The 12,349-nt window shown below is 34.3% G+C and overlaps 1 protein-coding gene across 1 annotated transcript; it reads right to left on the reverse strand.

Annotated features, from left to right (window-relative positions):
- Window positions 1-43: 43 nt before the first annotated feature.
- LOC128994257 (sodium channel protein Nach-like) lies at window positions 44-10,989 on the reverse strand. Its single transcript, XM_054418668.1, has 11 exons — window positions 10,841-10,989; window positions 10,008-10,208; window positions 6,114-6,279; window positions 5,270-5,421; window positions 4,395-4,497; window positions 3,515-3,791; window positions 3,005-3,058; window positions 2,600-2,681; window positions 1,612-1,703; window positions 787-895; window positions 44-209 (listed from the first exon to the last, which is right to left on the reverse strand). The coding sequence occupies exons 1-11, from the start codon at window positions 10,987-10,989 to the stop codon at window positions 44-46; spliced, it is 1,551 nt and encodes a 516-aa protein (XP_054274643.1).
- Window positions 10,990-12,349: the final 1,360 nt, after the last annotated feature.

A 12,349-nucleotide genomic window follows, 5' to 3' on the forward strand; every position in this document is an offset into this window, starting at 1 on the left:
TCATGATACCAACACAACTACACTCAGCACTACGTCAAAGGTCTCAGTTGAGGTAAGGTATTGAGTAAATGTCTGGCATTTTTTCCACTTTTATAGGCCCAGCAGTAGGTACCACTTTGGTATCTTTGGAGAAGAATGGTTTCAGGTCCAGGTTGATTTCTGGTCGAGGTTGATTCTCATATTCATGCTTTAGCTGTTCAAGCTCGTCCCTAAAAGAAATTGGGAAGAGTAAGGATATATTTTACCCACCAAGTCTGAAACTACAAAAATTATTCTTTCTCGTTTTGTAAAAAAAAACCATTCTACTGACAGTTACAAGTAAGCATAAGTAGCCTATTTTATACATTATGTTAATTTGCAAGATCAAAACTAATAGCTTACTTGCAGACATTCGAATAGTTAAAGTATAAATTATTAATAGTATCAGCAATTATTTTCTTGAATATTACTGTGAAATAAATAATTGTGTTTTAATGGACTATCCTAAATAAACATATTAGATTAACCCTGACATAAAAATTAAGTCTTCTAATCTGCTTTTTAGTTAAATTATTTCAAATAAAGACTCCTCAATGCAAATCAATAAAAATATATAATGTTACATGTATGGTAAAAAAATTATAAAAGTAATAATAAATTCCTTTAGAGGCTTGTATTAAACTATTTTCTAGAAAACTGAAACTCACATACATTTTTTAATAATTGTGAAAAAAATTTATGTAAGAACTCCACATTTAAATCACCTTTAGGAACAAATTCAATTCTACTCCGATGCATTTGACAAACCTGTTTCTGTAGAGCATGCAGCATGATCGCATTGTAAAGTAATACACAATTTCAACTCCACTGAGCAAACTGAACCCCAAGAAGAGACCAGCGATCCCTCCAAATGAAACTGAAATTAGCATTACAAAAAGGTTAGTATTTAAAAAATTTAATTCACTTAAGAAGCCAAATATAGCTTATCTGTCACTGTTTTAGTAGCCATTTAGTTTTACATTTGTTTGATAGGTAACTCTGAAGTTTATAGTCAAGAAATTTAACATGTTAAAAAAATAAAATCTAGATCAATGCATGTTTAGGAGACCCATTAAAATAAACAGACAAGACAGCTTGGGTGGAGGATGGCTCGTGTATGATTTGAAGTCAAATAAGGGATTTTACTAATTTGATTATCCTTACAGTTGTGCGAGTTCACCAAAAACTTTTTACATTTAAAAATGGTTTGAATTGAAACAGCATATTTGTTTACTTTGTATCAGTGCCCATTTATTTTAGTAAAGAAAATGCAGGGCCCCTTTAATCAATTGACCTGGCCCGGTAGGCCTAGGCCCACAAGCGCGAGGGGATTTAGGTTTGTTGGGGGTGCAAAAAAGAGAAAAACTCCTCCACAAGATTGAGGGGGTGCAATTATCCCTTTGGCCCATAGCGTGTCAAATGAGAACCACGGGCCTGGTAAAGTTTTTTTTAATTTTGATTAAAAGGGGTGAAAGTGTTATGAACCAAAGCTCAAAGCTAATTTGTTGAACTAGTGTTGTGTTTTGTTGTTAAAATTGATAATCCTTAGTTAATTCATTTTAAAACATGCAATAACAAGTTTAAAATACTCGCCCAGTAGGTCGACCCAGCCAAATAACACCTCCCGTTTGTAGCGAACCATCGGCCACGATACAAAACCTATCTCCAGGTTCTTTTCTTCTGGTCTGGAATACATTTTGGTATAAATACATTTTACATTTACATTTTAAGAATACATTTTATCACATTTGTAATAAAATAAATTGAAAAGTAGGCACAGTTGACGGTTGTTTACAAATATTTGAAATGTCAACTACTTTTCTTGCAGTATGTAAAAATGCAAAGCATTATAAGATCTAACTTTATAATCTCAAAAACATGCATTCTTTTGGATGGAGTGTGGCTTTGCCGATACTGTGTTGTTACTTTAAGTTTTAAAAGTAAATCTTATTATTATATCAAAATGGATTTTTATCTGAAGGGATTATTTTAAAGATTCTGAATCACCCACTTGACAAATTTTATTATTCTTCTTCTGAAAGGAAGTATATTTCAAGAGGGGAAGTACATCCAGGTTTTACTTTTAAAGAGTTGAGTTTTAATTTTTTTCTAAAGGCTAGCAGCTGACGCTAACATTTTATGTTTTTTTTCAGTGCATTATAATTTTGTTTTAAGCATACAGCTAGATTTGTAAAAAAAATTTTAATGAGCCACTTTTTATAAAATGTGCTGCTAACGAAATTCTCCTTTCCCCCTAATTTCATCGTTGGGAAAGTTGGTAAAAAGTTCTAACTAGTTAGAAGTTATTAGTTAGTCCCGTAAAAAGTAATTGATACAAGTTATTAGTAAGGCTAGTTAGAAAACTAACTGATAGAAAATAAAGATAGTTTTCGAAGAAGTTAGCTGTTTGTTGGGCAGTTGTTTTAAAGGATTTCATCAATTTCAAGGAAAAAAGAGTTTTTTTTTTTTACCATAAAACTGTTGTCAGAATTTGCCTCTATGCTGAAGAATTTATCTATGATGAAGTTATTGTCCACATCTCTTGAAATATGCTAATTAAATACTGTACAATGATACTTACGTCACATCATCTAGTTTATCCACTTCATAAACTGTATTCATGCATCCCAACTCACAAGAACAGCTCATTTGTGTTAGCTCATCTGAAATTTAATTTTTGTAGATTAAAATAAGTTTGACAAAGAAAATATTTCAATATTAGCGAAGTGTTTAGGGTATAAAATAATTATTTGTAGACCTAACGATGGATTTATTACATTACCGGTAACTAATAACTATAGGTACCCAAACAAAAGAATTACTTGCCTTAATACTGATACTTAAAATAAAAAATTTAAATATGTCTTTGTTTTTCTGTGTTGGTATTAAATATTGGCATGTTTTACTAAGAACAATACGCTGATTGGTAAAGTCTAGGGACATTTAATTTGCACAAGAGAAAGACAAATAAAATTCACCAACTTACCTGAATGTTTAGCCAAGCAACCCAATCCCTTCAGGTCACATCGAGGGAACTTTGCTAAAACAATATGTTCATCTTAAGTACACATTTTGAAATCAATAGTAAGAATAGTAAGTAATAGTATAAAAAGAGTATGAAATTAAGTATAAGTAAAATTTATAAGAAAGAAAGACACATTTTGGAAATTTTACATCAAACTAAGTATCTTACTCCAGTCCACACTTACCTTGCAATATTCAAAAACTAATAATAATATCGGGATCATGATTTAATTTTGTCTTAATTTTAATTCAGTTGGTACGTTACTCACACAAACACAAACCACTCTTCTTTACAATGTAGAAAATGGTGTAGTAGTACTAGTAGTGGGGCGGGCAATGTGTGGGAACAGCACTTCCACATTGCTTTTTCCAAAGAATACTGGTAAGCGACCTTGGTGATAGTTCCCACACTGGAAAAACGACTACACCACTTGAACGTAAATATAACTAGAAAGAAAGCAAATACATGTACCCAGTTCAGGATAGAAGTACGGTAGACATTTGCAGAGAGCGAAAGCTTTCTTCATGCGACACTCCATCATGCAGCCTCCGTAAGTGTAGTTGCCCCCGGTCAACAGTTTGATCTCCTGCGGGAAGACGCAATGACGCTGTTTGATGCTCAACTGCCGCACATCCTCCATCGTGTACGTATGTTTCACGGAGAAGAAGACAGAGTGGATCGTACGTTTCCACACGTGCTGCGGAACCATGTCTAGCGTTGGTACTTCATCCGCACTGTGGATGAACACCTGGAAATGTGTTGGGTCGTTATTGTGTGCTGCAATGTTTAGTACAGTTACCGTATGGTGTTTTATCAGTCATTGTTATGACTGATCTGGCTTTTACCTAAACATCTACATTACCTGGCTTTTAAACATGGTTAACAACTATTATAACTTCAACATTTTGATTCAGCTAAAATTCAAGTTTGAGAATATATTCCACAATTTATTTCTCAGTTTTATTTTTATTTTGAACAGTTAATTTCAAAAACTATGGATATTGAAAGAAACTTAACACAAATCAATGTTTATTTTCAACCTTCTCACAGACCTTCAATTTCGTCATTGTATCATACTTACATGAGGTCTGTGGCATTTTCACCTTTATGAGAAATTAAGATCCTTTTCCTTCGCAAACCGAAAAATATTAGACTACACACATTATACTGGACCCACAACACTCAAACAGAACTAAGAACATCAGAGACATTGGTAGGTAGTGATTACAGTAACTACCAATTATAATCTGATCTCAGATACAGAGGGGAATGAGTGTTACGGTTTGTAGGGAATGTGTGTTAAGATTTAAGATTTTAACAACCAATGTGATTAAACGATATAACAACTTACCCTGATATTGTTTTCTTCCACATTTGGCATGTTTAAAACCATCGACCATTTTGAATCCGTCTCATGGATCATCTGTGGTTTGAAGTCTTTAGCTTCAACTATCCTAAAAGTAGTTTGAAATCAAGTTTTAGACAGAATTGTAAACTTTAAAAGATAACAAAGATTTCTGAAAAAAAAGCTTCTCCTTAAATAGTCTTGAAGATGTTATGTTTTTTATGAAGATTTATCAACTTAAAAACAAACAAAAATCCTGGGAAACCTTCGTCAACTCACCTAAATCTATAAAATGGATAAATTAGAATTGTTTACTTATTTTTTTTAAATCTTAATATTTAACATAAGCTATACTTGTTGGAGGATAAGGAAAAAATAGAGAGCTAAGATCACTATTCATTGACCCAGATACTGTTGCAATGGTTCTAGGAAGAATGTTAAGTTTGTTAGGGCAAGTGGAAAGAAGAGAGAAAGGAACAAGACTGTATTACCTGGAGGTAAACGCCCTGAAATTGAGATTGACTGACCAAGTTTTGAAGGACGTCAGGAAAATGGGTGCGAATGTCAACTTGGCAGAAAATAGAGAAGGGTGAAGGGTGGAAGAGGCTGGTACATGAGGCGAAGAATTTTTTGAGATTTGTGGAACCACGGCAGTAAAAGTAAAGTATACACACTCTTTGGCTCTACAATTTCAATTTCTAATTAGATTCATACATTTATTGCAGATTATTTTCATAAAAAATGAAGATAATTGCATATTCAATATTTGGGTTCAACAAGTAAATGCCCTAGAAATGTAAGAGTACAAAAATTCTCACACAAAAATCTTTACAAACCATTTTTAAATATTTTAAGTTACTATAAAACAGCCAAACACAAACCTCAGAGTGTCGGTGTTGCCTCTTGAAAACCGAGAGTTGAAAATGTAACAAAATCCAACTTCAGTGAGTATGTACTGGAACCCTTGGCAGCAATTGTACGCTTCTGCTTTCCATTCACAGTCAAAGATTACATCGGGGCAGTCGTTCACCACCTACGTTTTGTAAAATCTTCATATTAAACTGTCATTACTTAAGAGATTGCAATGTCACCTAGCTGAATACATCCAAGATGAGTGTAGAATGGAATGGGATGGTTTGTGTAGCTTACTGACAACAGCCTTTTGTTTTTTTAACCTGATGGTTATTGGAAGCCCAGGTATTAGAAAGTCCAGTTTTGGACCATCAAAAAGCAACTGACTTTTCTCAGGATAAAACCACTGACCTTTTGATTGCCAGACAAGCATTACTTACTCATGTACCTTTGTTGTAATAGTAGTTTACGCAACGATTGCGTAAAGATAGTGTTAACGACACAAGATTCGTGCCTTAAAAACTTCTACGAGTGTCGTTAACACTATTTACACAAGTTGCGTACACTACTTTTACCTACGACAGTGTTTCAATTAAAAGTCACTACTCATAACTTCTAAGAGAGGTTATGTTTTTGTTTCAAATTACTGTAGAAGAATAGGCAAGATTTTTGTCTGTCGTGCTTTTTAGGATTTGACAGGAGAAAATATTTGTATATTAGTTAGAACAGCATTTTTTTCTCTAGCCCAGGAACCAGGGGGGGGGGCAAAAGACGCCCCTGTTTCCGCTCTTAGAATTAAATAGTTGCAAATTTTTTATGAGTTTTGCTTGTATACAAGAAAGATATACAATTAAAATACAAATTTTACATTACCTGGTAAAGAACTTCTTCAAAGCTAGTCACAGGCAAATCGTAAGCGGAAGTGTTGTTAGTAAATTTGACGATGGTATCGAGGTCCGCTATGGTCAAGTGAGACATCGTTCTGATAAAGTCAAAGTACTTCTCTGAAATTTCTTGAGTAGACACATTACCCCAAGTGCTAAAATCAGGGAGCTTATGTTAATAATTTAAAATCCATACATTATTCATGTTGACAGCCTCTGAATCGCTTTTTTCAATAAGTGAATGAATGGTTTAATTACCTTTACTGTCAAAGCGATCCTTGTAGTCTTAATAGGCTACTGCAGTTTCGATGACCTTTTCATGGCATCTTCTTCAGGCTATAGGGACATCATCCCGTCCCAGTATTGCCGTCCCAGTATTTGTACAGTTTATGTTTAATGTGTCGTTTAAATGTTTCGTGTTCGTGTCCGTGTGTTCAATGGTTTTTAATGACGTGTTCGTGAATACGAACGAAGATGATGTCCCTATAGCCTGAAGAAGATGCCATGAAAAGGTCATCGAAACTGCAGTAGCCTATTAAGACTACAAGGATCGCTTTGACAGTAAAGGTAATTAAACCATTCATTCACTTATACATTATTCAATAATTTAATTTTTTTCTATTTTTATCAGGGTTGTTCATCAAATTACAAACGCAAAACTTCAAATTATTTTAAAATAATTTATTATTGGACACACACAGAGTAAGTTTTAACAAAAAACTAGCAAACTGCCAGATTTGAGTGGTGCAACACCCTAAGAATTTCCACCCAAGTAGTCCACTGTTATGGTGAGACTTATCTTACTAAGCTCTGCCACATACCAGTGAAATCATGACAGTTAGTATTATTATAAGAAACTCTGTGGACAAGCCTTTTTATAAGGCTCTTGCAGTTTTTGCTTTGTAAATTCATTGTATATATGTGTTGTGCCAAGTAAAAAAAAATAAAATAAAGATCTAATTGAGACAGGATTCGATCCCTCAGTATACAGTCTTCTGGCAGGAGAGGCAACATCTTAGATCGCTCAATTGATGAGATCTAATGGTCTAGCACACTAAGAAGACTAAGTCAGTCAAAAGCCCAAGCGTTCTAGTTCCAAAACAGAGAGAACTTCTAAACTTAACTCCCAGGTTCCAAAGCAGTCGAGTAAATAAGTTTCAGTGATAAAAACTTTTCTTGTGTGTTGTACCGTTTTTGGTCAACCGTATACGTCTATTTAATAGTAAGCACCCTAGACACCAATATATTCAAAAAAATTGAATTACCACTATCCCATTACTTAACTGAAAGCATGGGCGTCAATATATACTATAAGATCCCGCTTTAGCCACATTTTTTTGATTATGCAGTAAAAACATCAGAGAGATGAATGGCGGCATTGTGAGGTTAACTACCACTTGAGGTACCAGAGTGGTCACAGCAGTAAGTTTTTTTACATTTTGAAAACGAAGAAAACACGTCAAATTGACAAATAAAATTTAGGTGCAAAAATAGGTAAAATCAACAGTTTTATACTTAAATCTTAAACATTTTCTGGGGAAGAAACCCACTTTTTACTGGGGGTTATTCCGCACCCCAGAGGCCCCTTGGCCTCCTTTATGGATAATCTATATGTACGCCCATAACTAAGAGTGAATCTCCTCTACCATGCATTCATACAACAAAGCATTATTCAAGGATGGTTTGTGTGAAGTTTGGTGCAGGTCTGTCAAAAGGGCTCCGTCCCAGTGGCTCTAGAGTTTCCCATGTTAACCTTATGAGTACTCATATTTACATGGAATTAAAGAATCTTAACAGCTGGTTCAACTAAACAATTTGATTCTGTGATGTTCAATAGCATTAAAAAGTTAATAGGTTTACCAACAGGGTGCAGCATCATTATTTTTTTTTAATTTATGACAACAACTAACTTATAACCAAAAGGTGAGTTAGCGTAGCGAACGAACTTCAACCTGGAGGCGAGTTAGCGTAGCGAACGAGCTAACCTGAAGGCAAATGAGCGCAGCGAATGAGCTCCAACCTAAAGATGAGTAAGCGTAGCAAACGAACTTCAACCAGGACGTGATTGAGCCATGCGAACGAGCTCATCTTGAAAATGAACGAGCATTGACATAAAACCAAATTAGGACAGGACAACGTCCCAGACAGCACACTTTATCCCAGGGACATCCCATAGTAGTCCCATATGTCCTGAGAATGTCTCGGGATATGTACGCTATCCTCAGGATATCCCGCAAAATCCCGGGACGGGTACGAAATCCACAGGATATCCTACAGTATACCGTAATGTCCCAGGATTTGTAAGTTAACCTCAGGATATCCTGTAAAGTCCCGGGATATGTACGAATGACATAGGATATCCCAGAATGTCCCATGAAATCCCGGGACATGTACAAAATCCACTGGATATCCTGTAATGTCCCGGTAACAAACTGAAGAAAAAAAATACTACCACTGATGAAATGTATATCTAAATTTAAATGTTCAACAAGGCCAATAATATAATAATTTGTTTTTTCACTAGCGCTTTCAGAAGCTTGGTTTCCATCTTCAGGCTGTGTTAACACTAGTACAAAAAGTAATTATTTACTTAATAAATTAATTTTAAACAAAGTTAAAACAGATGATTTAAAAGATATTGGAAAAATAAAAAATAATATTAGAAAAATTAATCTTGATAGAATAGAATAATAGAATTTTGGATATATTACAGATTACAGTGTTTTTCTTGATGTAATTATTTTCAGTAATTCCGAATTTATAATTGGGCCGTCTTCATTATTTAACAAATAATTTTGGTCTGTTTTTTTTTCTAAAATAAGATTCCCACGCATTAAGATGTTGAGGTTTTATAATTTGTTTTAAAAGTTTAAGGTTTCCCAGATTGAAAATATGTCTTGTTAATACTGTGGCTAGCAAGGGCTGACTTAACTTTACTGACATATTACTACCACTGAGTTCAAGAAAACTAGAGTTCTATCATAGTTGTGTGAAATGTGAATTTAATTCTAACTTTAAATTAATAAAACAACCAAAAACTACTTTAAATCATATAACAATCAATTATAACAGTGCTAATCTAATGGTAATTAAACAATCTATATTCAAATACCAGTAATAATCCTCTCCAACTACCAGAAAATCAATTCAACTACTTGAGGCCTAAACAGATTAACAGAATCATATTATAGCCTATACTGGGGTAGTATCAAAAATATTTTTAAGTATTGCGACCATTGCAACTGTCGGCTACTCTTTCACCACTTGAAAACACCCATAATCATCAAGCGCAGATAGCTCAGGAGGTAAGGTAAGAGGCTCATAAGGCGAAGGTACCGGGTTCGAGACCCGTCAGGGCCAAAAACTTTTTTCTTCAAAATTTGTGTTTATTAACTATTTAATCAATTTACTAAACTTATAATTAAGCTTTTCATACTAAATCTATATTATTTTGTGTTTTTTATGTTCAGGCCCAGACCACACTTTATCCCAGGGACATCCCATAGTAGTCCCATATGTCCTGAGAATGTCCTGAGGACTTCCCTGGGATGACCTCGGATGTCCTACGGATATGCGTGTGAGCTTATCCGTAGGACATCCCTGGGCGGGGACATTAGGCATTCCAGTGGATATCCTGGGATATCCCAGGTTGACCATAGGACTACTATGGGATATGTTGCATATCCTGTCGCAATATCCGTGGGATGTCCTGAGGAGAAAGTGTGCTGTCTGGGGTCTGTCGGGCCAGCTAGTCTATTGATAAAATGTAATACAAATAAAACGTATAAAAGTGGTCAGGCTAAAAAATGATTAGTCTTATCAGTACTGCATCAGATGTAGTTAACCTTTTTTTTCAATTATCATTATTTCAAACCGAACCAACCTCTGTATAAAGTTGTTGATGAGCGTCTCATTGGTTGGATCGTCTGGACACAGAGTGACAGTGGGGAAGGGCACTTCCCAGTTGTGAAAGTCTGTGTCAAGACCAGTGATGGTCGGGTTAGTCTGGAACTTCTCCCAGAGTGACACGATGATGATCAACGTCGTAATCGTCCCCACCGAGGTCAGCACAAACCACATGAACCTTTAGTAACAAAGTTATAGTCTGCTAATATTTCAAAGTGCCTGGATAGCAGAGGGTTTTCTGCTTTTGGACTAGGGAAACAAAAAATATTAACAACGCTAGGAAAACAAGAAATATTTTTTGAATTGTAGCTTTGACTATTTAGTCAATGATTGTAGGTGAAACTACGTGTTAAACCAAGATAACATCAGAGGAAGTAATATATATTTGAATGATATTATTTTATTAATATATATTTTAATATTTTGAGGGGTTCACAATGATGGTCCAGAATTCATTTAAAGGTTCAATGGTGGTCTTTTAGCAAATAACCCTGGTCTATATTAGCTGGTTTTCACTAGCAACAAAGCTAAAAGGAATCTCAAAAGTCTGATTTATTAACTCACACATTCTTTGAGAAAATGATGATTCAGCATCATTGAAGATATTAAGGTGTAGGTATTATTCCAAAAAAATAATATAGTATGTGTATTGTGACAATGAAAATTATTCTTAAAAAATAATGTAAATGTTTTAAATTCAAGATAACTATTGGAAATGTACGGAAAAAATTGTAATCACTGCACATACTTTGTAGCACACGTCAACTATGATAATAAGGTTTAATAATTTACTATGCTTATATTCCTCACCGTTCACAGAAGGGTCTGTCCTTTTCTGCGATGTATCTGACTCCATGAAGAGTGCTTTTGTTGAAGAACTCCCCTGTCTGGTATTTCCAGCTGGTCTTCAGCAATCCCCAAGGCTCCTCTGTTTTCTGCCTTAATGGTCTTCGTTTCATGTCTCCTAATGAGAACAAGGTAAAATGTGAACTAGACGTGCCTTTCTCTTTAGAATCTCTGTATCAATTTAGGAAACTGGATGGTCAATGCTCACCTAGCAATCAGAAAGTCACTGGCTCAATCTGTAGAAAAACTTCAGGAACATTGTTGTGGTAGTTCAAAGCTAGACCCAGTTGTTTATGATCATTGGGCTCTTAATAAATTGTCGTGGCTGAGAAACAACTGTTCTTCAGTATCAAAACTAACATTCCAGCTCAGAATGTGAGTGAATTAGATATGATTTTATATTTTATATTTACTTACTGATTCCTCTATTCTCTATTATTTGTTTATTTATTATTTATGGTACAGCATCACCATTTTTACAATCAATAAATTCTCATAGATATACGGCCAATGCCTACTGTGATTGCTACAAATTACAAATACATACATGATCTAATTCAAAAAGAAGGAAGATAAATCATATTTCTACAACAAATAATATAATTTTGTATTACACAAGTATGTCTGTTGCCGTCTCTATGAACTGAATGTTACACATTATTAGGCCTATACTAAGCAGGAGAAAAATTACTTCATTCAATTTTTTTTCCATAAACTATTAGAAGAAAAACATATTTAAGATATTTTTGTTTTAATTTTGTTATGATATAGGAAAACCTCAAGTGCTAGATTCAAATATTCTTTATTTTTGTGTAAAGCTCATCTATAATTCTGATACATCTATAAGGAATAACGTTTACTTCATTTAAGATATTCACCTCATTAATCACGTATTAAATATGCACTATTTGTATTTTTTACAGTTTCCTCATTTGAAGCCTTCAACTGCTGAGCTACTGCTTGTCTTACAGGTATGTGAAGATACGGTCGCCACTGTCATTCAGTCGCTCTTCACTGTACTTGAGTACAAGAGTTTTGACGGATTGTGTAGGCCTACTGTAGTACTGTACTGAGTTTGATCAAGTGTTTGTACAAATTTTACAGTATTTTCTTAAGCTACATAATTCAGTGGTGTTACTTAAAATATATCTTATTTTAATCGTTATTTAATCTTGTAGAAGTTAATTCATGTAGCAGACTTGTTAGCTCTAACCTTACTTTTACAAAATGTCTTTAAATTTAGATGTTTTATCACTGGCGTGAATTGATGAAAAGCAAAATCCATGCTACAGTATTATGAAATGAAGCTATTAAACTCCCTCTTTAAAATTCAATTCAAGTAAAAATTCGGTTGAACTGAATGTTTGTCACGATTTTTGTTTAATTTTTTTGAATTTTGGAGCTATACCTTTATTTTACTACTAGCTGTAACCCGCGGGCTTTGCCACGTTAAACTTCTTAATTTTCAAGATT

This window comes from Macrosteles quadrilineatus, unplaced genomic scaffold (assembly GCF_028750875.1).
Source record: "Macrosteles quadrilineatus isolate MER2022 unplaced genomic scaffold, UCM_ALF_1.0 Scaffold_5__1_contigs__length_97177068, whole genome shotgun sequence".
Lineage (NCBI taxonomy): Eukaryota > Metazoa > Arthropoda > Insecta > Hemiptera > Cicadellidae > Macrosteles > Macrosteles quadrilineatus.

Bases quoted from the DNA above. Each gene is read 5' to 3' on its own strand.
- LOC128994257 (XM_054418668.1), bottom strand. From the start codon at position 10,989: ATGAAACGAAGACCATTAAGGCAGAAAACAGAGGAGCCTTGGGGATTG. The intron at 3,792-4,394 runs GTAAGTTGTTAT...ACACATTTCCAG, and splicing joins TGGAAGAAAACAATATCAGG to GTGTTCATCCACAGTGCGGA. The intron at 896-1,611 runs GCGAGTATTTTA...TGCTAATTTCAG, and splicing joins TGGCTGGGTCGACCTACTGG to TTTCATTTGGAGGGATCGCT.